Source organism: Camponotus floridanus, unplaced genomic scaffold, assembly GCF_003227725.1.
Source record: "Camponotus floridanus strain SB8 unplaced genomic scaffold, Cflo_v7.5 scaffold45, whole genome shotgun sequence".
NCBI classification, from domain to species: domain Eukaryota; kingdom Metazoa; phylum Arthropoda; class Insecta; order Hymenoptera; family Formicidae; genus Camponotus; species Camponotus floridanus.
The window spans coordinates 167,295-194,924 of NW_020229603.1; the positions used below are offsets into that span (position 1 = coordinate 167,295).

At 31.9% G+C, this 27,630-nt stretch overlaps 1 protein-coding gene across 1 annotated transcript; it reads left to right on the forward strand.

Moving 5' to 3' along the window:
• The first annotated feature begins 183 nt into the window (after window positions 1-183).
• On the forward strand, window positions 184-27,238 carry LOC105249336 (scavenger receptor class B member 1). The gene is made up of 6 exons (XM_011254714.3): window positions 184-241; window positions 18,939-19,276; window positions 20,357-20,854; window positions 21,156-21,354; window positions 23,119-23,327; window positions 25,143-27,238. Exons 1-6 carry the CDS (start codon window positions 184-186, stop codon window positions 25,383-25,385), a joined length of 1,545 nt encoding a protein of 514 aa, XP_011253016.1. The 3' UTR covers window positions 25,386-27,238.
• Window positions 27,239-27,630: the final 392 nt, after the last annotated feature.

Genomic DNA, 27,630 nt, shown 5'->3' on the forward strand with positions numbered 1-27,630 from the left:
ACGGATCTTTAAAAAGTCGGTGTATTATTCTGTGCATGACGCAGCCATCAAGAGTATCTAGGACAAGAGACATCGCAAGAAAGAGGCAGCAAGAAACGGGGACGCGTTTGCATCTCTTTTTTATTTTGACGGTCGGTGTGCTGTGATCTCGGGGTGAACGCTCCTCAGTAAACCTTGGTCAAAATGAGGGTGCATCGCGGGATCTGCGCCAAACTGCAGGGCGGTTTTCTCAGACGATGGTGTAAGTACTTGAAAAAATGCTCGATTGTGATTTCAATCGATCATCTTAGAAGAGAGATGCTAATTCGAAAAAAATCTTTGCTTTTCAAAAATTTATCGAAACATATTTAATGTAATATAAATATTTTTCTATTAATATATTTATATACTTAATTTATCAAATGAATCAATTATCATTTCAACATTTTCGGGATGAAATCTTTTCTAGAATAACTGATTTGATCGAGATTGCTATTTATAAAAAAATTTGGATAAATGATATTTATTGCTAAAAATAAAAATATTTATAATGATAAATAGGAAAATATTTATAAATGTGTGTGGAAATAATTAATCGTGAAAATTATTGAATTAAAATACGCGAGATTAAAATTTGTCGAGCAAATTAAATAGTTTTAAACTATACGTAATAAATTCTATTGACTTTATTGCAATTTTTATAGATTTCGTGTTCAAGCAACACATTCACATTTATACATTTGTATATTCATTATACACATTTATCCTTATTATATTAGACTTTTTTTTATTATTTTTTATTATTAAATAAAAACTGCATAGACGTCATAATCGACATGGAAAAAAATGTTATGCGAGTATATGTTCAGTGCATTCATTTATATTGAGGCATTTTAAAAAATCAAGTTTGCACATTTCACGGTTAAATCGTCATAAATGTGATGATTGTCGACGTTGCAAATCAATCGACCAGATGTCATAATAATATACATTCAAATAAGAATAATGAAATCAACGTGAATCGATCAAAATTCTCAAGCAAATTCGGAGGTAATCTTGAAAATCACGTAACCTTAATGGTTCATCTAAATTTCTGAGCTTCTTATTGAATTTCTAATGATGTACATTTAACAGTCTCAGAAAAAGAGAAATATGTACGACCGATTTATAAAAAATTCCGTTAAAAAGAAAATCTATAACTTGTATATACAAGATAGATTTTTATATAGATTTTTATATAGCAAGAATTCTTGTCACAACATAATTAATTGGAAATTTTAAATCATTTTTTACATTTCGCGCGATCCATGTAATTCATGTTTAATTCGTATATAATAGGATTTTCAGCTCGATCGGATAGCTGCATGTCATCGATCTGTCATTAATTTGTTCCATCGTTTCTTCATCGATTTTTCAAAGTTGATTTCTATTTATCAAATTGCATAATATTTATGAAGAATTACTTTTTAAATCGTTTTTCCTTCTTAAATCATGTTGCATTGCATGTAGTTAGCACGGTAGTGCTCGCTCGAAGCATGAATCGAGATGTCTAAACCAGCTGAGAGACTACGATTAACTCGATCTTCGCGAGTAATGTCACGGTTGTAGTCGCTGCTCTTAATTTGATTCAATGAATGTGTCATCGCGCGCACGGTCGACCACACTGAATCATTGCGGTTTATTTAGCACGGTATTGTGTAGCTTCATGTTTTCTCTCTCTTTTTCTCAGCTGCAGGCCCTACGACGACAACGATATTGTTGTTCACCTTTAGGAACCTGTTGTCACCTCGCATATTCACATATTCGTGGGCGTCGGATACTTTCACTCTGCGTTCGGCTCGTGCCTGAAACTCTTCAAAAATTTCTCGGGTTTATTGTACCAATGCGTGAAATGATGAATGACTTCGTATTGTTCTGTAAATTCTAGATAGTGCTGTAGAGCATAAGTTACTAATCTCGGGCGCATTTCCGGAAGTTATGAAATTTTTTATTAAAATAAAGTTACGTGCATGCGTGTAATGTATGACTGTTTATTCCTCCAGTGCATCCAATAATTCTGTCATGTAAAAATAAGAAATTAATTTTTGCATGCCAACAAGAATTATTAAACTTTTATAAAATTTTTATTATAAAAATTAAACTTTTACTAAATTTATTAAATATTATCTTATATAAATTTTATAGATAAAATTTTTTTTCATAAAAGTCTTATTTTTCTCTTTACAAAATGACGGATTATGAAAATTTGTGTTTTACGTCACATTTCTAGTAATTTATTTGATAATATTTGTTGTTCAATAAACGTAGAAATCATTCTCTTATTAACAGTATTAACAGCATTAAAGCAAATTCTCATTAATATTATATTAGTTTCAGCTCTGATTGCTTATTTCAGGAAAAAAAGAGAGGGAGAGAGAGAAAGAGAGAAAGAGAGAGAGAGAAAGAGAGAGAGAGAGAGAGAGAGACGTCACGATTGAAAGATTAATTCTGAGGAAAGAACGTTACGTTTGCTTTTATCATTCCTTCAACCACGTAATGATGTAACAGACTATTTCCATGATATTCTTCCGGAATCTCTAATAGAATTTTATCTTAACATAACTTTATAATTCCAAACAGAAAACTCACGCAATAAATGATAACATTTCTTTAAATACAATTTATTACAGGAAAAAAATTCTTTGATAGAAAAATAACCAGTGTGGGGAATTATGTAATCTTGAATACATTTTTTTTTGAAAATTTGCAAAACGTACATAAGACTAAAATAGTCAAAAAATTGCAGTTTTCTTATTTATAAAAATAAAAATATAAAATAAATAAGGCAAAGTATGGGAAAAATAATAAGAAAGATACATAATAAAACCTTCATTCTTTTATATAATTAGAAAAATTATTTCAAAGAGATCTCTCGTATTTTTATTAGTCGATATTTTTCCTTAAAAATAACTTGATGTTATTTTAACTGTCCGACTCATCACGCAAGTTATAAATCGATCGATATCGATCGTTCTCATCGCTATACCGGTTATTCTCGTCAAAACAAGATATTAATTAAAACAAAGGTCTGCCAAACGAGTTTCCATGACTGGTATAGTCAAACATCGTCGCGTCGTAACTCATGTTTTTCTTCGTACATGTCAGCCAAAGTACGATGACTATTTCTTGCATTATTAATTCAAAGATCTGATATATAATAATGAAATATTATGCTCTTAGATGAGAGACGATTGAGCGATCGATTGACGTTAAAGTCCTTCAGATTAATTATTATGATAATGAGAAAAAAAATATGTATTATGAATCCGCAGGAATAATTAAGAATTATTCGAAGTATTGTAAACAGTCGACGTATTTCTCTTTTCTTCTTTGTCTATCGAGAAAGAGAGACGCGTTATTTGCTTGCCAGAGGATGAACTTTGCAACTATTAATGTCCATGTCGACCTCGGTCAAACCATCTATCCGAGGACGAGTTCCGCGATCGTTAGCGAAATGCATCGCGTATCTAATATCCTGGTGTTTGCTGCTTTTCTCGCCGAATGTATATGCATATGCAAAGCATTCGATAGCGTTTTCACCTGACGAAAATGTCGACCATTATCTCATAGGTGATGTAGTTGGAATCTACGGACTTTTATGCAAAGAATATTAGAAATTTTATTATTTTCTATAAAATATATATATATTAAGTTGTAAGATTATAAAATTACCTAAGATGCGATATTAGAATTTTTTTTAAGAAAATTAAAAATAAATTTTTACACAAAAACTTATTTTAGTTTTACACAAAAACTAAAATAAGTTTTACACAAATTATGGCTTTATTTTTTAATTAAAAGAAAGTTTAACTAAAAAATAAAGCCATAATTTGTGTAAAACTTATTTTAATGAATTACTTTTCTTATGTAAAAATAAAAGTTAATGGAATATAACAACATAATAAGTTATAGAGATAAGTTAAAGAGATTGTCAGTATAAAAAAGGACTGCCCAGCGTTATTATACTATCTAATATTATTTAATATTATTTACCTGTCATACAAGTGACACGCTAGAAGCGAATAATATCTAAGACAGGCCCGGCGTGTTTTATACATATTATGTGGTGATATTATGTGGCGTAAGAACAGGAAGCACTCTTATATAACAAGAAGTAATCATTGCATGCAAATATGTATATACATGCGTGCTTTGCTTATGTATCACTACGTTTCGTTATACTTTTATTTGAATAAGAGGGTTTGTCATAGTCGATTCTAGTGTATTCTTGGACATGTTACTTTTGACACAGCAAATAAAAAGTGCAAATCTTGCATACAAAATAGTCTCATATTTCGAGTAATTCATACATGTTTTACTAAATAACATACTGCAGAAGATTATGATTTTTTTTATTAAACTTTTTTCCTAAATATTGATTTTTAAAAATTATATTAAAAAATTACATTATAAAATTATATCTTTTATGTTATGATATTTTTTATATTTATATTTTATATTTATATTGTATAATATATATTTATATTTTATAATATATATTTATATATTTATATTATATTTATATCATATATATTATATTTATATTTTATATTTATATTTATATTTTTTATATTATATTAGAAAATTATATATATATATATATATATATATATATATATCTTTTTCACGCGTGTAGCAACATCAACAATAATAATTCTCACTTAAATGTAAACTTTCGACGTGTTACTCATCTTTCTCTGATTTTTCGCGATGAAACGTTCCTCAGGTAAAAGTAATCAATTTATCGATTTTGTTGTTGCAAGTTTCGATTTTACAACAGAACCATAAGAATCATAAGGAAAACTTGTCACAAATTATTCACATTTTTATCTCATTAGCGTCTCTTTTATTTTTCGCATTTTTTGTTTATGCGTCTCGATATGTTTTTTTGGAAAAATAAAATTAAAATAATAATTAAAAACTCGATATCGATAGAATTTCAAACATGATTAAATATAGTTATTGCCTTCACAATTTCCGAATAGTTTGTCGCTGATCAAACTGATATCGAGAGGTAAAAATCAAAAGGCACGGATAAAAGTTTTATTGAAGGCTATGTGCAGATTTTATGCATGCTTTACTTTATTATCGTATTATTGTGACTTGTAAAACATGCTCTCGGTAATGCAATAAGAATGCAAAGTATTGCAATAAATTCATATGGTTAGTAACGCTTATTGTTTTCTATAGTTATAGTTATAAAAATAATAAGTATTTAAATTAGTCCATAAGAAAAACATGAGTAAACATTAATACGTAACTCTCAGCGAACGTTTAAAAATTCTAAGGTCAGGCTTGCTTAGAGCTATAAAATGATATTCCTTGAAATAATATTCCTTTTTTTCTCTCTCTTCATTTGTGTTACAACAGCTACATATAATCTACGGAAGTAGAGATTATTAAAACCGACAATTGCAATTAGATTCAACTTAATTCTTCATCTTTCTCACTCCAAGATTGTGTGTAGAATTTTATACCTTTTTAATTTCTAATTGATTTTCGCGTAAAAAGTCAAATAAATAGAATAGCATAAAAAGGAAATCAATAATTGATCCTGATAATATACTTTTCTCATTATCAGTCATAAATTTTTTTTCAACTTCTTTAACTATGATTGTATTATTATTTTTATATCAAAAGATGCACAATTATTGCATGAAAAAAATTGTCTCATTGTTATCCTTATTGTGAAACCTAGAAAACGATAATTTCACGAGACGGATTTCTCTCGATGCTTCCCAATGCTCTCATTTCCAGGCAGAGTAATCGATAAAACATTAGCTCTTCGGTGCAAAACCTTAACTCTTCGACATTTCGAGTTCAACGAACTCGAATCATTCGCGTTCTCATCGAATCGGAGAAACATGGCGTTCTCATTATGAGGCTTTATTTACGATAGCAATCAGCCGCGCTTCTCTCTTTACTTAGCAATTGCAAAACGCGCGAGCGCGCAAAGCCGGAATACGGAGAGTACGAAGTTTGGATGTGAAATAAACCCGTCCTTTTCCTTATTCGCTCTTCCGTCTCGATGGATGCAGACATGCGACCGTAGATTCGTGAGAGCCCGTTGCTTATTTCTCTACACCTATTCCTCGTCACTTCATCTGACGAAGTCAGTCGGTTTATCTAACTTGTTCGTTTAAAACTCTGGGAGAAAGTTAATTTCGTTCAGTTAATCAAACTTCAATTTACATTAATTTTCCAACGATCTTAGAGAACTTTACTTACAAGTTTCGGAAATTTGTTTTATCACTCGTAAACTAAATTGTACTTGTCGAAATTTTTGTCGAGCAGAAGATAATCAAATAATTTTTATTTTCGATGAAATATCGCGATCTTCAAATATACAATTTCATCGAATATTAAATCTGCTGAAGGATATTTGTCTAGATAAACTTCGTTAAACGCGCGCATTCTCCTTTCGAGAACACTATCAAGATGTAGATTACGCGTGTATCGATTGGAGATTGGCTTATTTCGAGTTATTCTTGTGACTTGTCGACTTAAAAACCAATGGCTGACTACATTCTCGACTCGATAGGAATGCAACGTTCGATCGGCGAGGCGGTGGAATAAACCTCGACCGAACGAAAACCTGCCTCTTAGCGACTCGCCACGACACTTCTCCGAGATGTACGGGTCTTTAGATCTCCGTCGCGCAAAATTACACGGTGCTAATAAGTAACGGAAATTTATTGTCCGCGAAAATTCACACACTTTATTTTCTCAGAGATTTTAATTTGAAGTTTAAATTCCGAGATATTTAACGTTGAAATATGAGAAGGATGTAGAATAGCGACTTGTTAGGTATTTTCTCGTCGAAGAAAAAGTGATCAAATTTTTTTATGTATTTATTTTTTATTTATGCGCTCTAAAGATTAAGAATATTGGAAGTGTATAACCGAAACATCCCATATAATCAAATTAAATAACACATAAACATATGCAATATGTAATTGTATCGTAACATGTGTAATATAAATATATCGCGTAATATCAAGATCAATGGAAATGCAAGTTAATATTTTTTTATTCAATTATTTATAAAAAAAAGGAAAGGAAAATACTGATGTTTCATTAACTCTTTGGTTTAAAGAATAAAGATTGTATAATGGACTATTGTTTAGCGAGCTGGTGCTCGATGTAAGTGAGATCTTCACTATTTTCCATCAGCGCGCGAACGAAGTCGAGCTAGCGGAAGAAGCTTTCGGTTGAAAGGTTAATGAGAAGGAACGATGTAACAGTCACGCGAAGATTAGCGGTGACAAATGATGGTCAGCGTTGATTATGCGATGGACGTAGATACTTCAAGCAAGTAAGAATACACTTGCATAATGTCAATTTCAGAGTCTAAAATCTTATTCCCTTGTTAGAACTTCTACAGTTCTGATCTTCCCTCCAAATCCTGACCGAGTTCGAGAAATGAATCATCTTGCTCAGAACGTAAGAGATATATATTCACAGATAATTTTCATATCATTTCCAAAGTATGAAAAATTATGTAAGAGAAGAAAAAAATAAATTCGATTTACTTTCATATTTTATTTTACAACAATGACTTATCTTTTAACAATACGAGAAATATATTAAAACGTTCGTGTGTTTTACAAAGCGTAGAAAGCAGTTTCAATTTCGTTGAAAGTATTTTCAATTTCGACACTCTCGTAGCGAAATGAAGAGAAAGACAGAGAATACCTTTGCACTTTTCATACTTTCTCTCGGTGTCGCTGGTCTTACCGTCGACTTAATGACCGCCTTCGTAATCCGCATTAACTTACGGAGAAATGTGAATCGAGCTCGAATGTACGATGTGTCATAATCGCGAAACGCGTACATTTCTCGATTCGCGCAAACTGTGCTGGAATAATTAATGACATTTGAATAAAGAGCAATGCTATTCGCGTGATTTTACCATGCGAATTTCTTTGAAATCGAGCAACTTGCGTTCTCAAATGAATGAATGGCTAGAATTCGTGGAAATTACGCAATTACCATCCTTTGTGATATCGTAACAAAAGATTTATCATTACATATTGTCACACATACGTAGTTTAATATAAAAAAGATTTACTTGCTTCTAACGACTAAAAAATTATTGCTTGCTTTTAATCGCAGAATATATTATTTAACATATTTTAGTTTATTTTTTTAAATATTGTAAATTAAAAGATTTAAACAAATTTTTTAAGTATTCTTAATTTAAACATTAAACATTATCAAATCAAGTTCTTGTTTAAAATTTTTTTAAATGTTTAATTAAGTCCAATTTTTTAAAATTTTTAGTTATCTAGAATCATTCAAGGTTGTATTTATATGATCCAATTTATCAGAACGTGATTATTTTTATTGAATTTTTAATACGTTAGATTAATGTTTTAAATATTATGTGAAAGGAAAAGACGTTGAATCTAATAATCATAACTTATTATTAAAATTATCGCCGGCCGCATAAAATGATTAGCAACTTATCTAAAATCTTGGAATGATTAATTGAAAGAATTCTAACGACAAGAATAATTTAGCGCGGAGAATATTTTGTTGCATTCTTATATAAAGTTTTTTTCAGAGTAAAAAATTACCAATATCATTCTTGAATATATTAGTAAATGATTGATTATTTTTCATAAGATAATAAAAATGTTTACTACTTATCGTCAATATCCATTTGACTTCCTGATAAAAAATAAAAATAATTTCACCTGTCAAATAATATATGGTTGAGTCCGTAAAAAAAATTAGAGAAAAAATTTCGAGAAACGCTGTATATTTGCAAGAAAAAAAAAGATTTATGATCAAAGATTTTTGTCACTTGCGGCGAGATTTACGCGGATAGAAGTATCGCGAATTTGTTAGCGATCAGTCTAATGAGGCTCGAGTGCAGATCGATCACTCTCGAAATTAGACTTTCACTCGCTTTTTCGTGCGCACACCGTTAGTTTGTGCCACCGGTTAGACCTCGTGCAAATGTAATATAACGAGAGAGATGCCTGCGCGAGATCTCTCGTACAGAGAATCGCGCGAGTAAAAGTTAAGAATAGACGCCACAATAAGTAACATCTTTTGCGGCAATTACTGTTAGATGAAAAGATGAGGCTCTTTAGAGAGCCCGCGAGAAATTACGAAAGTAGTGTTGTTGCAACGCTTATCTTTACATACAATTCATCTAGTTTCGTAAGGTACCGTGTGATGGAGAAGAGAAGAGAGGAACAGAAGGCGAAAACCGTTTCCAACACCCCACGTAGCAATTTATACGCCTATCTCGAGCGTATCTCAGGACAGTGTTGTTAAATTAATCATCTTATCCGTTCGCTATTTTTCAGCTTATGAATTTGATAAATATTTTAGATAATATGATAAATATTTTAAAGGGACGTAATATTTGGAGTTAATTTATAATATAATAAAAAATAAAATTTAATATTATATCTCTTTCACAGTTATATTGAATTATATTTTTTATGTAAATAGAATACTAACAATAATCGAAATTATAAAAGAAAGTTATTTTATGCAAAAATTTATACATTAAGAAAATCTAATTTTTAACACATCTCCTTTTCTGTTACAAATATTTTTGCGTTTCTTGTGTTATGTATCAAGTCTACTTTCTTGATTTTTAGTCTTCGACATCCGCTTACACGCGCGAACCGCTCGTTTAAGGCTGCAGTTCTATAATCATCCAGTACGAATGCAAGTACATATTAGAAAGTTCCTGCGTGCAACGGCGTTGCTTGTAAATTGTATATGCATATAACTATATATACGTATAAAATATACATTTGACGGAAAGAAGTGTATTAAGCACAGATGTTATCTCGTTTTATTTCGATACACGAAGGTGTAACGGTAATCTCAAAATAACTACGCGTCTTTCTTACCTGTTTAACCTTCTCCTTTTATCGTTTCTCCTTTCCTACTATCTAACCAACCGTAAATTATTTCTCTTCTTCATTGAAAATCTGCAATAACTTTGCAACAATCGATATTTCGTCACTTCTCTCGAGTCAGTTCCTCGGTGTCTGTGTTTGAGGGGACAACTTCCGGCGCGCCGCCGAGTGGTACCGAGACACGTATGCGGATGCGGGTGCGGGTGTTAAGAAGACGGCGGGTCTCACGACGGATCTTTCGCATTGTCAAAAGTTTCGCGATAATATCGGATACTCGTGAGAATAGATTATCTCGAAGTGAGAACTGGAGCGCCCCGAAAGTCCCGTTCTCCCTATCTATACGAAATGTCTATGTAATTGCAGACGTTTTACGGCGCGTTGTACCCGCTGATTTTCCGAATGGGCGTCGTACTTGTTTCCCCTTTTTCTTTCCATTGTGGAAAAATCTGTACATCGTTAGATCTTGGAAGAAAAGAAGACGTGAATTCCTATTCACATAAATAACACGACCATTACAATCGTGACGCACAATACACATATCGTAAAAATCAAAGAGCTGTTTCAAGCCCCGTTTTATTATCGATATAAATTATACGGCAAATTGCTAAAAAAACAAAGTATTCAGTACATCACATAATCATAAAGTTGTGCGCTAAAAATTTCAGAATAAAGGAAAATCAATCGCGCAAGAAAAATTACTCACTACTTTCTTTTAAATAAACATTTACTTACATAAACAAGATACTTTTAAACATTTCCTAAAAATTTATTTCATAAAAAAAATTGAATAAAAATTATTTCGTAAATAGTGCAATTCTGATATTAATAAATAAATAAATAATAATAAATATTTAGAATCTCGTGATTTTTTTCACGAAACGAAATATATAATCTTAATCGATACTACTCGAAATGCTACTTATAAACGGTTAGCGCATTAGAATGATTCGCGAGGAATTTCTCGCGGAATTTTCGTAATCAACCTTGGACGCGATTAATATCTAATACGCTTTGCGATACGAATAAATGCACGATCGTACAAGAGAGAAAAAAACAGGAAAAAACAATAGAAATTTCCGTGGCGCTACGCTCGAACCGTATTTCTTTTTTTGCTCATTCGGAAATAGGAAATCCTTTCACCGTTCACCTTTTTCCTGCTTTTTTGCGCATTGTGGTGCACGTCTTTAGCACGCGTATGAATAATTACGCGCGTGCAATAAAAGACATACGTATGTACATATAATAAATTTCCTTCCTGTCGTCTTCCTGATCGTGTCTCGTCCATGACGCTACAATTATATATTGCGAATCCCGCGTGTGTCGCACTTATTACTTCTTTATCGCCATTACCTTTTCGTGATCTCCCCTTCTGATCCGATAACGAGCGCTTCCGCTTTTCCTCTCTATTACTCGCTATTAGCTATCGCACTTCCCGTTTTTCACATTGCATCGCAAACACGCTTCGATATAATTACACGCTCGTCCTCGCGGTTTTCCTCGTGATCGGCGGAACAAACTGATTGGACTATTACGTATTGTATAAAGACATTATATCGTCAGTTTTTTTACAATATGAGTAGACTGTAGTATTTTGGCTGACACAAAAGAATGCTCTGGAAAAATATTTGATGAAAATTTTGAAAAATTCTATGCAAGACAGACAATCAATCAATTATCGAAATTCTCATCAATTTATTTCTAAAATGATTTTCTCCAGAAATTTTTTATGTACTCTCTATAAAACGTGATTATATTTAAAGAAGATGAATAGTCTTTCCACACACATGTATATATTAATATAATATTTTACATAAAATAATGTAAAGTTTTAATTTAAAGTTTATACATTTCTATTATATAAATATATGTAGACACATAGATACATTTAGAAAAAAAGGTACTAGAGAATTTTAAAAAATATATTTATTTCAATAATTACACAATTAAGAAGATAATTCTTAATTATAATAAAAAATACATAAGCAATCATATAACCGATATTTTTTATATAAAAAATATGTAGACAAAATGAGTTTTGTTGTACTTCTTAACATTTTTTGCGTTTCGATGAGTAAATTTTTGCATATAGATAATATCTTATATGTTGACGATAACCTTGTTAACATCAAAATACCTTTTTCTCTTGTGTAATTTAATGAATGCGAATATATTTGACATTAATATATACAAATTGTTTAATTTAACATGCACGACTTATCTTCGCACGAAAGCAGCCTAATCACAAGGTCTCTAGATAATTTAATTTTCGATAATATTGCATAAGCGCGCATATAATTGTTCCTTCAACTTATGGACAATTTTTTTTAAATCGAGTTTGATTTTAATCTTTCAAAAAAATATAATATGAAATTATATGATTTTGATGAAAAATATAATATTGAAATATATGATTTTTAAATTCTAATAATTTCATGTATATATAAAAATTGTTTTTATAGCTATTTATAAAGATTTTGAGTCCGTCATATATCTATTCTACTTCTGCGTAACTCAAATATATTATTTTTTTTAACTTATTACGAAATTAATTAATATTTAATAAAAATAGTTAAATAAAATAACTTAATAATATAAATACTAATTAAATTAAAATTAAAATTAATACTAATAATAATATGCTTAATTTAAACTTTTAATAAAAACATTTTTTACATATATCCATGCAAGGAAACTCCTAATTGGAAAAACTGTTACTCTTCCGGGATTTTAATACGGAATCTTTTTCTCGCGTTTACAATCACACGAATCATCCTGCATACATTAAATACTTGAAACGTTAATCGCGATTATCGCGTCGCGATATCGGTCAAGGGGGTCCAGGGAGAAGAGTCGATTATGCTATATCGGCTTTTTGCGGCTAGCATAACTTTCCTTTCCCGGCGTCGTTACGTGGACAATCTCCGCGTGTGGAGACGAGAAAATAGAAAAATCCTGGCAACAAATCTCACGCGGGCGCGTGCGTAAGGATTACGAGGATCGATAAGGAGCGTAACTTTCTTCCCACGAGAGGAGCTCGATGCCGTCTCTCGATCGCGATTATACATGTGAAGACTCCAATCGCGCGAAACTTTCTTCGCTGACGTCGAACTCAGCATATCGGCCATTATTATCACGTCGCTTCATTAAAGTTTTCACAGCTGATGTATCGTTTATCGCACGCATACGAACACAAGCGGACGTTATAGCGTGCACATTAATGTAAATATTGTATGTATTTAATACTAACGGCGTTAATGTAGACCAGGTGCGCGGATTGACGAGTACACTATAAAATTGCAGATAGATTTTGCGTGAAAATTTAGAAAGCGACTTGCCGCTGCGCGCATTATCGAAAGCGCGTTGTAAGATTTTTCTTTCGAAAGAACTCGGTCAAAATATCCCTTCGAGATCTTCTCTATCCGTTACGCATGGAAATATTCATCATAATGATAACGATAATAATGTCGATATGAAAATAATGCAATAAATAATCGACTTTTGCAGTTATTTCGATATGTTATGACCTAATTTTGTCTTATGCTAATGCTATTGATATGAAAGTTTTAAGGTGGAATGAAAAGGAAATAAAAATATTCTATAATTGCTTATATATCTAATATATATTCTTGCTCGCATTACAAAATTACACGTTGAGCAATCGTTATACGATTCGACCAGTAATTACAAATATAACCAGCTCTGCCGCTTTTTTCGAAATCTTTCTGCTACTTACATAAATTATCTTACAGTAAAAGTAATGAAAGTATTCCTCATGTTTTATACTTATATTTTGTACTTATGTATTATTACGTTAATAGATTACATATCTACAGAGAAAGAAAGAGCGGTAAAATCATATTGATAAAAAGTATTATTGTGTATATTTAGAAATTTTCTCTGTTAATACATAATAGAATTGTAACTTTTAAGCATCGTGCGGAATTTTCATTAAGTTACTAAAATTTTGTGATTTTTAAATCATTTTTCATAAAAATATAAATAGCTCTCCTCGAAGATTACAAAAGTTTCGTAATTATAATACTTTTCGTTGATGTTATACAGTCATCTTAATTAATCTGTTATAAAAAGTCGATTGACCATGACGGCTGCTGAAAAAAGGAGCCGTGAGCTACATTATCGCATTTTCATCCGTGTATAGTGATCGTAAGGTCAATCGTATGACGTCAATCGAAATACATTGTGTCTCGCATAATTAATTCGTTATTACGCGCAGGAATTTTTTATACGAGCTTCGATGAGCCATGAAGAGACGGAATTAATTTTCCGTTCCTAAAATCGCCGATTCTCGCTTCGGATCGGTCGGATTCCTAAGTCGTGATATTTGCTTCAAGAGTTCGTTTCGTTCTCACGTTTCGTTTGCCGTATCATGCTTCTCCATGTATTACGTCTAAATATTACTCTTAAATGATTATATTAATTTACAATTTTTAGATTTATCATTTAATTTATTTGTTTCCTTCTCGAAATATTTTTTCTGAAGAAATCACATTGCCAACTTAATTATAACTTGAACAAATATCATACTTCCGGAAATATGACCTTTACTATTAAATTATCTTCGAAAGGAAACTTATTTTTTAATGTTAGCAACAAGAACTCCTTCGAAGATAATTTCGTCTTTTTAAAGATACTTGTTAACATCAATATAACCTTGACACATCGATACAACCTTGCATATAACAATATAACTGTAGTGATGTGATATTTCTCGAAAAAATTGATTAAGCATTGACAGCATGAATAATATTCCTCATCACAAATCTACTAAAAATATTTTTTAAATATATCGGATGGATTCTTTTATCTAATTTATGTTACTCAATCATGTGTAGTGCACGCACATTATTGATTTATGTTTCGTAAGCTTATTCAAGTTATCACAAATATGAGTAAAAAAATCTCTTGATATTCGATGTATTAAAATACCCATCTTATTAAATTACACAATAATATATACGATACAGTTTGTAGGACATTACTATAAATTTCACAAGTATTATCCAAATGTATACATAATATTGCAATTCCATGTCGACGTTGCGAGGTATTCGTTTGGTCTCGTGCGATTCGAATCCGTCATGCGAAGACATCCTTTCTCTTATAAGAACGAAGCTATTACATAGCGACGAGGTCGCTTATTGCGCATGCAATCTATACGTGTGTACGATTGCCGACCATCGACTTCGTTAGGAGGACATCATCATTTCGGTGCTGCCTGTTCATGGTCTTCGAATAAGGACACTCGCCCCTCTATACGCAAACATTGCGTATAGAGGGGCGAGATTCCTTATTCGAAGACCATGAACAGACAGCACCGAAATGATGATGTCCTCCTAACAAAGTCGATGGTCAGCAATCGTACAAAAATGTCGAGGCTGCTCCGTGTCGAAAAATCCTTTGACGAGAATAATCAAAGAGAATAACATATATTTTAATATATATGTGTGTCGTATTTTAGAAGATGTTAAAATTTCCGACGTCGACGATGTCAACGAGAACGTGCTCGTCAGCTTTAGCGCCAAGAATAGTCTGTAATCGTCTCCTCTCTGTTTGCCAGCGCAAGCCAATCGATAATTATGCGCGTTGCAATATCCGCAATGTCTCGGAGAGAATCGTGCAATTCCTTCTCCATGGGTTAATGATACGCGCGCCTCTTCATTCATTCGCTCTTCTGACATCGCGGATGATTTTAAAATTTCGAAATATTTGCGCTATCAAAATTTTACATTTAACATTTTAAATTTTACGCTATTGCGCTCGCTTGAAAATAAAAAATCTCTTGCGTGTGTTAATCTTGATTTTTCGGCGCTGCATCTTGAAGATCGTTCTCCAGATCCCGATCGTCTCTATCGAACACGTTACAAAATAAGACCGTCCGCTTCGAAGGCCGTAGTCTTGGGCAGTATCTTATTCTACGTGACTGAAAATGTAATGACTTTTTGCCGCACGATCGTTCGCACGTGGCACATAAAGTGGTGTCGCAAGATCCCGAGAACCGGGCATCGATTTTTACGCATACACTGGTTTTCGCGCCGACGGGAGTTGTCAGGTCAGGAATGCCGCGCGACTCTGAATTTAGCGCACTTGCGTAAACGCACTTTAGTAATCAAGTTTCTTCGGTAATCGAGAGAGAAATAATATCGAGAGGTCGATTTTTTCGACGTACAACACTAGGATGTGATATCTCTTTCTCGGACTTTCTTTATTAATAACATTTTCTATTAAATATATATGTAATTGCTTATATAAGTATAATTTCTCGCACATGTGTCAGATATGCAATATGTGTAAAAGTACCACATATATATTTAGAATTAAATATTTGTATAATCGCATCTAATCACACACATATCCGGATAAGATTGTATGTATCAATAAGTTTAGCTTTGATTAGTCACTTGCATGACCGACACACATTGTTTTATCGGTGCAATTACGGAATTATGTACTTACACAGAAAAAAAATAAGTGTTAAATCAAAACTTATATACTTAAATTAACGCGTTTATTGTTTCGTATATACGCAACAATTTATAATCTTCTTAGAAGAATTTAATAATTTTAAATTTCAACAATATTACAATCTTATTTCAATATTGTAATTGTTATCCCAATATATAATTATTTAATACCACTTTAAGAAAATTATAATCTTTGATTTAAAAATATTCTATCGAATTTTTTATCTAACATTGTTTCTTTTCCATTTGAAAATTAAATCTTAAATCATAAGAATATATTTTTCTTGATTGAACTGTATAAAATGGCTTCATTCAAGTAAACAATTATTCAAGCAATTATATTTTTCTTTAATTAATGCAATATAATCTCATTTTAAGATTTCCATGTTAAAACTAAATATATTTTCAAAACAAAAATGTCCTTTTCTTCTGTGTAACTGTACATCGTGCATTTATAAAGTTAGGCGGCGCTTCGCGGGAAATGGAGGTCAAGTACTCTCGAAAACGTGGTCGCGGTCGTAACGCTCCTGAATAAGAGAAATTTTCTCGCTCGAGTTTACGCGATAGCAAGGAAACAGCTATGTATTAGCACGAATTGCGGTTTCAGGGGAAAATAAGCGCGATAAGAAGTATCTTCATCATTCTTTCTGATTCTCTTCAGAGAATGTTCGTAAGATTTCTGCTGTTATTTTTATTGGTGTTGCTCATCGACTGATTTATGGATAAACAAAAAAAATTTCTGTTTTTATTATATCTTTGAATGACGTGTAATCGGATGATTAAAATTTATAATCGGTATAAACATGAATCGAATAATATACATCAGGGTAAATATTTAAAAGAGAAAAATGAATAATCTGGTGTTCCAAGAATTGATTAGTTGTACTTCGCGCAAGCATTAAATTAAATTCTGAGAATACTAATTAATTATACATTCCGCTTACTTCTTAAAATAATCTGCTTTAACGATATTAAAATATATGTATGTTTTTATACAATTTCACATGTTGTGTTTTATATATAAAAAAAGCACATGGCCGTTTGCAAAGGAAAAAACAAACACTCAGATGCCTTGCGGGCGCGTGAAATAAATACGCGCGCTCGCGTGGAAAGCCGGAAAAGAAAAGTCTGCGGGATATATGGGAGAGCCAGGGGAAGGAAGCCTGGTGTTTCTTCCGCGAGGCGCGGATGCGACTTCGAGTCGGCTGTTAGAAAGCGAGCCCGCGAAACACGATGGCATCGATGCGCCGGCCAGCTTTCTTCCGCTTGCATGCCGCGGGGGCGGGTGATTTCGTAATTTCACGTCGAAGATGAAGAGGAAAACAATCTCGATGAGACACATCAACGGGACCGATTCCTCGGATCTTTACATATTATCGCGAAGAAAGTAAGCTGCACGTGAAAGATCTCTCGCAACTCGCGATTGTCGGCTTGTATAACATGTCGTGATGTATAATCAATGAGATTACTATATACATTTCACTTATAATAGATATATAATATATGTATATATTATATACCTATCATATTTTAGACCTTTCGCAGTTGGTGTGTCGATCCAGTGAGAATTAAATATATTATAATTTTTAAATATGTTATTTTGTATATCTACAATATATAAACATTATTTTATAAATATTAATATAATATTTTATATATTATCGATATGTTGTTGATCTCTCTTTTACATATTTAATATCTTCATTTCTCGATTTAACGATTCTTTCTTTCTCTTTTCGGTTTATCACAGTCGTGCAACTTATTTATCATGAATAACTGCAACATTAAGTGCAGTGTGTAAATGTAGTACATGGCGTGAATAATAATATACCGTGCATGCGAGAAATGAATCGCCAAAGGATAAAGATTTACAAGAAAAGCGCAAAGTGTTGTACAACTGGTTCGACGATTGTTTCGCTCTTACAATTAGACGAGAGGCTTATAATGACGGACATAAAATTTATTCAAGATATAACCATAACATGTGGAAGATCAAAAAAAAAAGAGACGACCATTTCAAGGAGACGTCGCTTAAAGGTTTTCAAAACCGGTTGACCTTGTTCCTTTTGCATTCGGCTTCTAGCTAATCGAATCAGTAGGTCGATGACCTCAGTCTAAGATCATGATGTAACTATTCTTGTTAGCCATGAAAGAAAATCATTGATCAAATTAATTATTTGCCAATTATTTCAGATTTACTATACATCAGAATAGGAAATTAAAAGCAAGATTTAAAAAAACATTGGAATAAAGAATTGATAGAAATTCCATTGCTTCATCCTTTCGCAAAATATATTTCATTCGTTTCTTTGTTCTTGTGTTTGCCAATTTTTTATCTTCATCTTATAAATGTATGGACATGTATCTATTTAAAAATCTCGGAAAAATTTTACATTTTTTTATAATCATTGAAATTTTTTCTCTTATACTTATTCTAATAATTTATACTTATTATAATTTATATTTTAATTTCCACGATTAAAAATTTTAAATATTTTAATCATTCATTATCATGATTGTTGATTCATTTTATCATCTTTTCTTTTTTCAGGGGCGGCCGTTGCGATCGGAGCTTTGCTGATAATCCTGGCTGCCGTTTTAGCGGTACTATTTCCGAATATCATCGATTTCGTCCTCGATAAAGAGCTCGCGATACAAGAGGGAGGTCGTACGTACAAGTTTTGGAAGAAACCGCCGGTGGTACCGCGGATGCAGATCTACATCTATAATGTAACAAATGCTGACGAGTTTTTGAACAATGGCGAGAAACCAGCGTTACAAGAATTGGGTCCGTACGTTTATTTACAGCACTGGGAAAAAGTCGACATTAAATTCAACGACAATGGAACCGTTAGCTATAAAGTCAAGAAAACATTTACTTTCGATGAGGTAAACCTTGTCATATGTCATAGTTTATAACGTATTCATTCTAATTTGAATGCACATTTCAATGTATTTAATTAATCAACCTTTTACTTTTAAGATTTGTGTGCATGTATGTATGTGTGCGATCGGTATTTTACTCTACAAAAAGTTGTGTTCGCATTGATGTTTTAATACATATTTAATGTGCATATTAAAATATTAATTTATATTATAAATGGCGTATATATAATGCAAATATTTTTAAAACATGTCAAAATAGAGAGGTAGAAATATAGAAGCTTTAATAATTTTATAACGTCCGCAATTGGCATTCAATGCTTTTCTCGCTCAGGATGTATTACGCAAGATTATTGATTGTTCTTTTTTATTGAGAAATATGAGAATATCGATTACTAAAGAAAAGCCAACAAATCCGCGTTGCGCTGCATGATAATCGATCCATCTTATCGCCTTCGCATCATTTCAATTAGCTATAGATATGTTTTCCTCGTCGCCATCTCAGTTGTACAGCTATTCTTGTTCGCGCATTGAAATCACTGTGGCGACTTTCTACATTCATCAGAGAAACGCTTCTATAGTATATAGCTAGGTGCATTAATGCATAACTCAGTAACAAAGAAAGAAAACACGGATCATTTTCTTGCTCCGAGAAAACGTAATCGGAATATTTATGAATATGCGGAAGAGTTTTTTATTAGCTTACATAATAGTCTACATGAAGATTTTTTATTCACTGCCTGAGTTTTCCTCTGTGCTTCTTTACAAATATATATATAAGTTTTATATATTCTTTTTATCTTTTGTATTTTATTATAATTTTGCTTTATTTTTTATTTTTTGTTATATTTTATTTATATCTTTAATTGTGTGTGTGTATTAATTATTAGAGTCTTTATTTTTTTTCTTCTTCATTGGTTTTTCTTCGTTTACTCTTCAAAAAAATCTTTTTATTGTCTATTAATTTTTTTACGAGTCTCTCGGATCCATTAAGCCTTTAGCGATTTAATCAGATTTCTTTTTCTCAGAATAATTTTGAAGCAAATTGATATTAAATTTTTTTTTCTTTTTTCGACAAAATCTTAGGATCTGTCGGCCGGTTCTCAAGATGATCTCGTAGTCGTGCCAAATGTTCCCATGCTGTCGGCTACTACCCAATCGAAACATGCTGCTCGTTTTCTACGACTTGCAATGGCATCCATCATGGACATTCTCAAGATCAAGCCATTCGTCGAAGTGTCGGTCGAGCAGCTACTCTGGGGTTATGAGGACCCTCTGCTGAAACTGGCCAAGGATGTTGTGCCCAAGGAGCAAAAACTGCCATACGATCAGTTCGGTCTGCTCTATGGCAAGAACTCCACCATGCCGGATCTATACACGATATTCACAGGTGCCAACGATATCACGAAATTCGGAATGATGGACAGGTGGAATGGCAAAGATGGTCTCGGCTTCTGGACCACGCCAGAATGCGACTCCATCATGGGCACCGATGGCAGTATCTTTCCGCCTCATATTACTAAGAAGACTGTGCTCAAGGTCTTCGATAAGGATCTCTGCAGGACGTTGCCGCTCGTTTTTCAGGTTTGTACTTTATTATCAAGCACTTTTAATTATTCGAGCAGAAACGGATGAAGATTGTAATCTAATGAATAATTTTCTCAAGATTTCAAAATCAAAGCAAGAAAATAATATTTTCTGATCTTCTCCTTTCAATATCTCGACATTAATTAAACTTTGTATAAAGAAAAGTAGCTTTATTTTATTTTATATTGTCTAAATTATATATTAAATTTTTTTAACCAGTTTGAATTATCAGTTTAATGTGTGAACATTTACAGGTTCAATGCGATTGTCTTTCAAAAATTCAAAATTTATATTCTAGCGTGAAGTGATAGCTGCCGGAGGAGTCCCCGGCTATAGATTTTCTCCTCCGACGAATGTCTTTACGTCGGAAAAGAATTTGCCGTCACAGAAATGTTACTGTCCAGCTGGACCACCATGTGCACCAGAAGGCACATTTAATGTTTCCCAGTGCCAGTACGATTCGCCAGTTCTTCTTACATTCCCGCATTTCTATCTTGGTGAGTATTAAGATAAAACGATCTCTTATTAAATATATAATATATACTAAATATATAATAAATATATACAATATATAACATAAGGACAACAGATACATAAATAATAGAACGTATTGCATATAAATCGGTTATATAAAAATAAAAAAATTTCAGTTATTTTTAACCAGTCTTAATCGCTACAATCGCTCGTTAGAATATTTTTCATTCTGGATGAGATATCAAAAGAACGCAGAATAGTTAATTAACGCATGACAAATATCGCATCTTGTTTTTGTCATAATTGTTATTATTATCAAGATTTGACTCTATATAGACTTCCTTAATCACGATACACATATCATTTCATACTTGACATAACATCATGTCAAGAATCTCTGACGCATGTCGCCTAACCGATCGTTACGCGTAATTTATATCGTTCCGCAATCAGGAATAGCCGTTTGAAAAATATATTATCTTACATAACCGTAGCACATAAAGTATTTCTTTGCTAATTATTTTTAATATTTCATGATAAATTTATTTCTTATGCAAAACGTGCGTCATATTTTTCGCAACTATTTTTGATGTTTGCGACTACCAATATAATCAATCTATCGGATACTATTAACACGCGATTCTCGTTCCTCGCGCTATCTCGTCTTTCTTTCTTTTTTTACATAGATAAATAATCAAACGATCAGCTGATTTACTAAGATTGTTTAAGCCAGTGTTTCGTAAACGATTGATGTGTCTTACTGTTTCTGGATTCGCAAAACTACATAGGAGTCGATTGAATAGTCTGTTATGAGGCCTATTTTTCTTCTTTTAGAAACAATCTTTTTCTCCGTCACGCATCCGTCACGGAATGCCATGATTCTCCCACGAAATATTATACGAGCTCTCTCTTGCCTGAATATATTGCGCGAATTTTTCACGCTGTCAACTTTTACTTTCAGTGCTCTGAATTTAGGATAGTAACTCGAGATTTTGTTCCATGTACTTCAAGCATAAAAATGCTCTTACTAACAAGTGAAATTTAAATCTCTCTCTCTCTCTCTCTCTCTCTCTCTCTCTCTCTCTCTTTGCATAATATTTTTTATACAATATTTAATACGTTATTTATATTTTATATAATATTTAATGCTAATAATCTTAAAATTAACAAGAAATCCTAAATTAAAATATTTCAGAAACGATTTTTGAACTTGATGTAACATTTTTTTCTTGTTAGTTTGGCTTTTGAAGTTTTTTTTTATCAAAACTGAATATAATTATTTTATACCAACGCTTGTATAAACATTTAATTTACATAAAACCGCCTAATTATAAATGCGAAAGAATAACATCAAATTTGTAAAATTCAAACTAGGAAGATTGATAGATTCCATTATGTTAATATCATTGCCATTATATGTACGCGTTGAAAGGTATTACGAATCTTCAATACAATTCTTAAAATATGATTAATGTGATTAAGCCACTTACGCCAACTACGACGCATTATATCTTTATAGCAATAAATAAAAGTGCAAAATTTATATCTAAATTGATCCTATTTATATATAGGTATAGATAAAATTTATAGCATTACAGCAATTGTCTTAACATTCTCATAATAAATTCAATATTATAAATTAAAGAAAGAGAGATTATACATAATGATATAATTACAATTTTAATATAATTAAAATTTTTTGTATAGTAATTTATTTTATTTATTGATATATCTCTTCAGATTGGTTCCATCATATTATTTATCCGGTTAATCTCGTTTTCTTCTAGCCGATCAGACTTTACGAGAGGCTGTGACGGGCATATCGCCACCAGACGCCGAAAAACATCAGCTTTACATTGATGTGCAACCGATAATGGGCACGGCTATGAAAGCACGAGCGAGGATACAGATAAATCTCGCGGTTAGCCAAGTGCGAGACATCAAACAGGTCGCTTCGTTTCCCGACATCGTTTTTCCCATTATGTGGTTCGAGGATGTAAGTATACAGAAGCTATTACAATAATTATTTCATCTAGCCATTATCTTCAGATGTTCATCATCGTTTTAATATATATTATAATAATAGTAATTATATATAATAATAATAATAATAATAATAATAATAATAATAATAATAATACCGTATAATAAAAAAATTATCATCACGCAGTAATATCACGCATTAATATATCTATTAACTGATACATATTATGTGTGTGTGTGTGTGTGTGTGTCTTACAATTGTATGTAGATAATTTCTTGCTTGATTATCATATATAATCAGATGATCGATCAGTGATTTATAATGAAGTGCAAAATCTACGTCATATATGTTATATTATTTTTACAAATTCTTATAATACTTTTTTTCTAAGATGATTATATATGAATCATTACATGTTTTGTCTAAATAATTACACATCAGCTTGTATAATAATGAATATATCAAACAAACATAAAGCACGGCGACTATTGCTCATATATCAAATTGTAGATACAAAAAATTAAATGGTAAATTAAAGCAGAAAGTGGGAACGACCTCTTTTTTACGGCTAATAATTATGTTGGAAAAAAAGCACTACTTAAGAAAATGCACGTTCGCGATTCGCGTCATTTCATTAAGCTTGCTAATGTAGCATAAATTTTAGTAATAATGCTAATGAGAACATCAACATAAACGAAGGTTATTCGTTCTTTATATGTGCTCGCAAATTCACAAATGTAATAGTTACTAAATATGTTAAACTATTATTATGTTAATTAAATAAATAGAAAAACCGCGGCGCGAATAAGTATCTCACATTGTGAGAGAAAAATGTGCGAGTAAAATGTCTATTTACCAGAAACTGAAATGACGAAACTAAAAGTAAAATAAAAAATAATTATGCGTAATTATCATTAAAAAAGCAGAACTTATACATATTAAAATATTTAGGAATATAATATTATTTTTAATCTTTGAAAAGTTTAAGTTTTTATTTTTTTAAATACGCATCATACATCATTTCTTTGTTGATTATATTTTTTGGAGTGAGTATGAAATCCTTAATTTACAATATGTTACTGACAAAGGAATGTCGTTGCTTACGAATTGTCGTCGTCGAGCCGATCGTATGGATAAAATTTTATTTTTGTCTGCCACGACAATGGCGAACGTGCCTACCGTTCGCCATTTGCACGGATGTAACATCGAAACGACGTGCATTTGAATACCATGCACGTAGAATACCACACACATTTTAGCTCATGATTCATATTAATGGAATTCGTATTCCGACTCTGCTAATAAAGAGTTCAACGGCGTCCCCTCACAATACAACATTAACGAAGAAATTTCTGACTCGAGTATAATTATTTTGAATTTGAAAAAGATTTCTATATGTGTGAAAATTACTTCGGTAAATTTTCGAAATGTTTGTTAAGACAAAAATCGATCTTTTTACCTGAAACGACAACTCTGCGCGAAATATCTTGCCTTAAATAAATGAAGAATTTTTCTATTTATATTTTCACACGCTTACAAATTGTTTCATTAACATATAACTTTGCTAATAAAATGTTGAATTATATAAAGAGATTCAAATATTTCGATGTCTTTTAACGATGAGTTTTAATATAAAAATAAAGTTACAGAGAAAAAATATATATGCAAATTATTTAACGGCGAGGAGAATAATAAAAATTCCGAATAACTTAGCAAGTTATTCAACATATAAATTCGTGACTTTGAGAGATGAGATCTTTAAAACGAATATAATCAATTGATTATCCGTCTAATCGGATTTAATATTCTTCTTTTTTTTTTGTACAGTGTGTCGACGAGCTACCCCAAGAGATGCGCACCTTGCTGAAATTGGTGGTGGATGTGCCGCCGGTGGCCCATGCTGCGGTTTCCGGCGCCCTTGCTGCGATCGGCGCGATTGTTTTGCTAGGAGCCTTTATGTGTTTAGCGCGCGCCGCCAAACGTCAGGAAAAGCTGCATCTTAGCAGTCCGTTGCCACCGAATGCGACCAGCACCAAGACTGGCCAGTTGAATCTAGCCTTCAGCAAGTAATCGCGTGTCAAATAAATAAATATCGTGTGATTGAAGGGAATCGACGAGTGCGCGAGTGCCTTGAATCTTATCCCGCGATAATAAACGCGCGCGAGTTCGCGCGAGGACTTGTATGATAAATTTTGCTTATCTTATAAGACGATGGGCATGTGTTTTATCTCTCGGTTAGTTTTGTTATGGGCAAATTTCTTGAGTTTTGCGAGACAGAGAGAAAGAGAGAGAGAGAATGACACGAATTTTGTCGGCCCCTTCACACGCCAAATGTGTTATTTGTGTTACATTATGCGCGTGTGCTCTCTTTTTTTCTTTCCCATTCTTCGGGAAAATATTTTGACAGACGGATGAGTCGTTTAAGTACAAATAAATTCGAGATTTGTGGAGCAAGTGTTTCAGTATTACATGTTTTATCACATGAAACACAATTGAGACAAATTAGTGATATTTTTCTGTAAAAGAATGACTTTCCAAAAAAATTTATTAATGAGAAATTTTTTTTTTAAATAAATGACACTTTTGCTAAATTAGAAATTTAGTAAAATGAACGAAAAAACAAGGTTTTATTACTCCGTCCTGTTCATACATCTCTAAAGCTTAAATTATTAAAATCTTTTTATTATATATTATTTTTAAAAAAATCACAATTTCGTCAAAGATTATCTACAATGCTTCTCTGTGTAATATTTTTCTATGAAAATGAAAAACCGGAGTTATGTCATTCTTCCGAAGAACTTGGTGATTGAAATTTACGATGACACAATATACCGTTTTATAATTGAATTGTTAATATTAATGAGCGGCTTTCTTTGTTCCACAGTCGAAATCATTACAAAATATTTTACATCGCTGTTTATTCGCGCAAGACAATACAGATAATTATCACTATAAATTACTGAGGTAAAATTCGAAGATGAAATTGATATTCCGTCCATGACAAGCATCCCGAGGCCAAGCTACAATCATGACTTTAATCGGGACTGCACGAGTGTTTTTACAATACGAGGTTTGTGTAATCAAGACGTATCAGAATGACAGAAATTTTTTCTGTACATAGAACTTGGCCGTTATCGTTTACTAATTGTAATTATCAAGAATATACTATTTCTCGTTATTTTCGTTTGTACATGTATTACTATTATTTTATTATTATTATTATAAATAATATTATATATTCGACGTAGATATATATTATAATTAGATATAATAAAAATTACTTTTGTACGATAGAAATCAAAAGATGCCAAATGAATTGTGTGCGTACGCGCGAAAAATTAGGTTATTGGTGTCTGTGTAATCATTATATGATTGTATTCTTTTGATATGTATTTTACTAACTCCCAAATCGCGTGCGTATATAAAAAAATAGAGTATCAAAAGAAATACACATTTTCATTTAAATTTCTGAAAGAAAGAGAGATATGGAGAGGGAAGAGATTTCTTTTTTAATTGGGAACTTCAACCTTTTACTATTTTATTCAAACATATGTTTCTTCTCTCTTTCGTTTTGGGAATTTAAGTAAAAATTTCTCAAACTTCTGTTCTTTCTGTAGAAAAGAACGGAATTAAAAATTTATGAGAATGCAACAGGTGAGGAAAATATACGAATAGAATTAATTTTATGGTGAAATATCGACTTAATGTTTACAATTTTCATTTCGTTCCCACCTCATTTAGACCATATGCTGACATATTGCGACATGCATATGTTACGTGCAATAAATATTATTACGTATGCATTATCGCCCACACACACGACGGCCGACAGTATATTTTTATAAGTGTAACACATGTGCAGAACACATATACAGAAAGAGATAGTTTTTTTTTGCAAAAATAAAATGTTTCCGTATTTTTCATTTTGCTTCTTGGAATATGTTGTTACAAGGATCATCGATATATTACAGTTCAATACGTTCACGGAATTAATTGATAAATCAAGCAACAATAATTCGTTTGAATTACTATCGCAGAAAAAAAAAACTTCAAAACACGAGTGATCGATTTGCGAACATTGATACGTAAATCAGAAATGACTGCAAAAAATAAAGATATCGAATAAAATATTTCCTTTGATTTATAGTAAAATCATATATGACATTATAACAATATATGATTTATATACAAATACACACACACAACACACACACGCGCGCGCGCGCGCATACACATGTACATATACACACACACACACACACACACACACACTTTATTCATATCAACACATTGAGTAAAAAGAATACAGATCAAG

What these genes read in the sequence shown, in the direction of transcription:
- LOC105249336 (XM_011254714.3), top strand. Translation starts at nt 184, where the DNA reads ATGAGGGTGCATCGCGGGATCTGCGCCAAACTGCAGGGCGGTTTTCTC. An exon ending in AAACATTTACTTTCGATGAG is followed by an intron (nt 19,277 to 20,356) that starts GTAAACCTTGTC and finishes ACAAAATCTTAG; the next exon opens with GATCTGTCGGCCGGTTCTCA. An exon ending in CCATTATGTGGTTCGAGGAT is followed by an intron (nt 23,328 to 25,142) that starts GTAAGTATACAG and finishes TTTTTTGTACAG; the next exon opens with TGTGTCGACGAGCTACCCCA.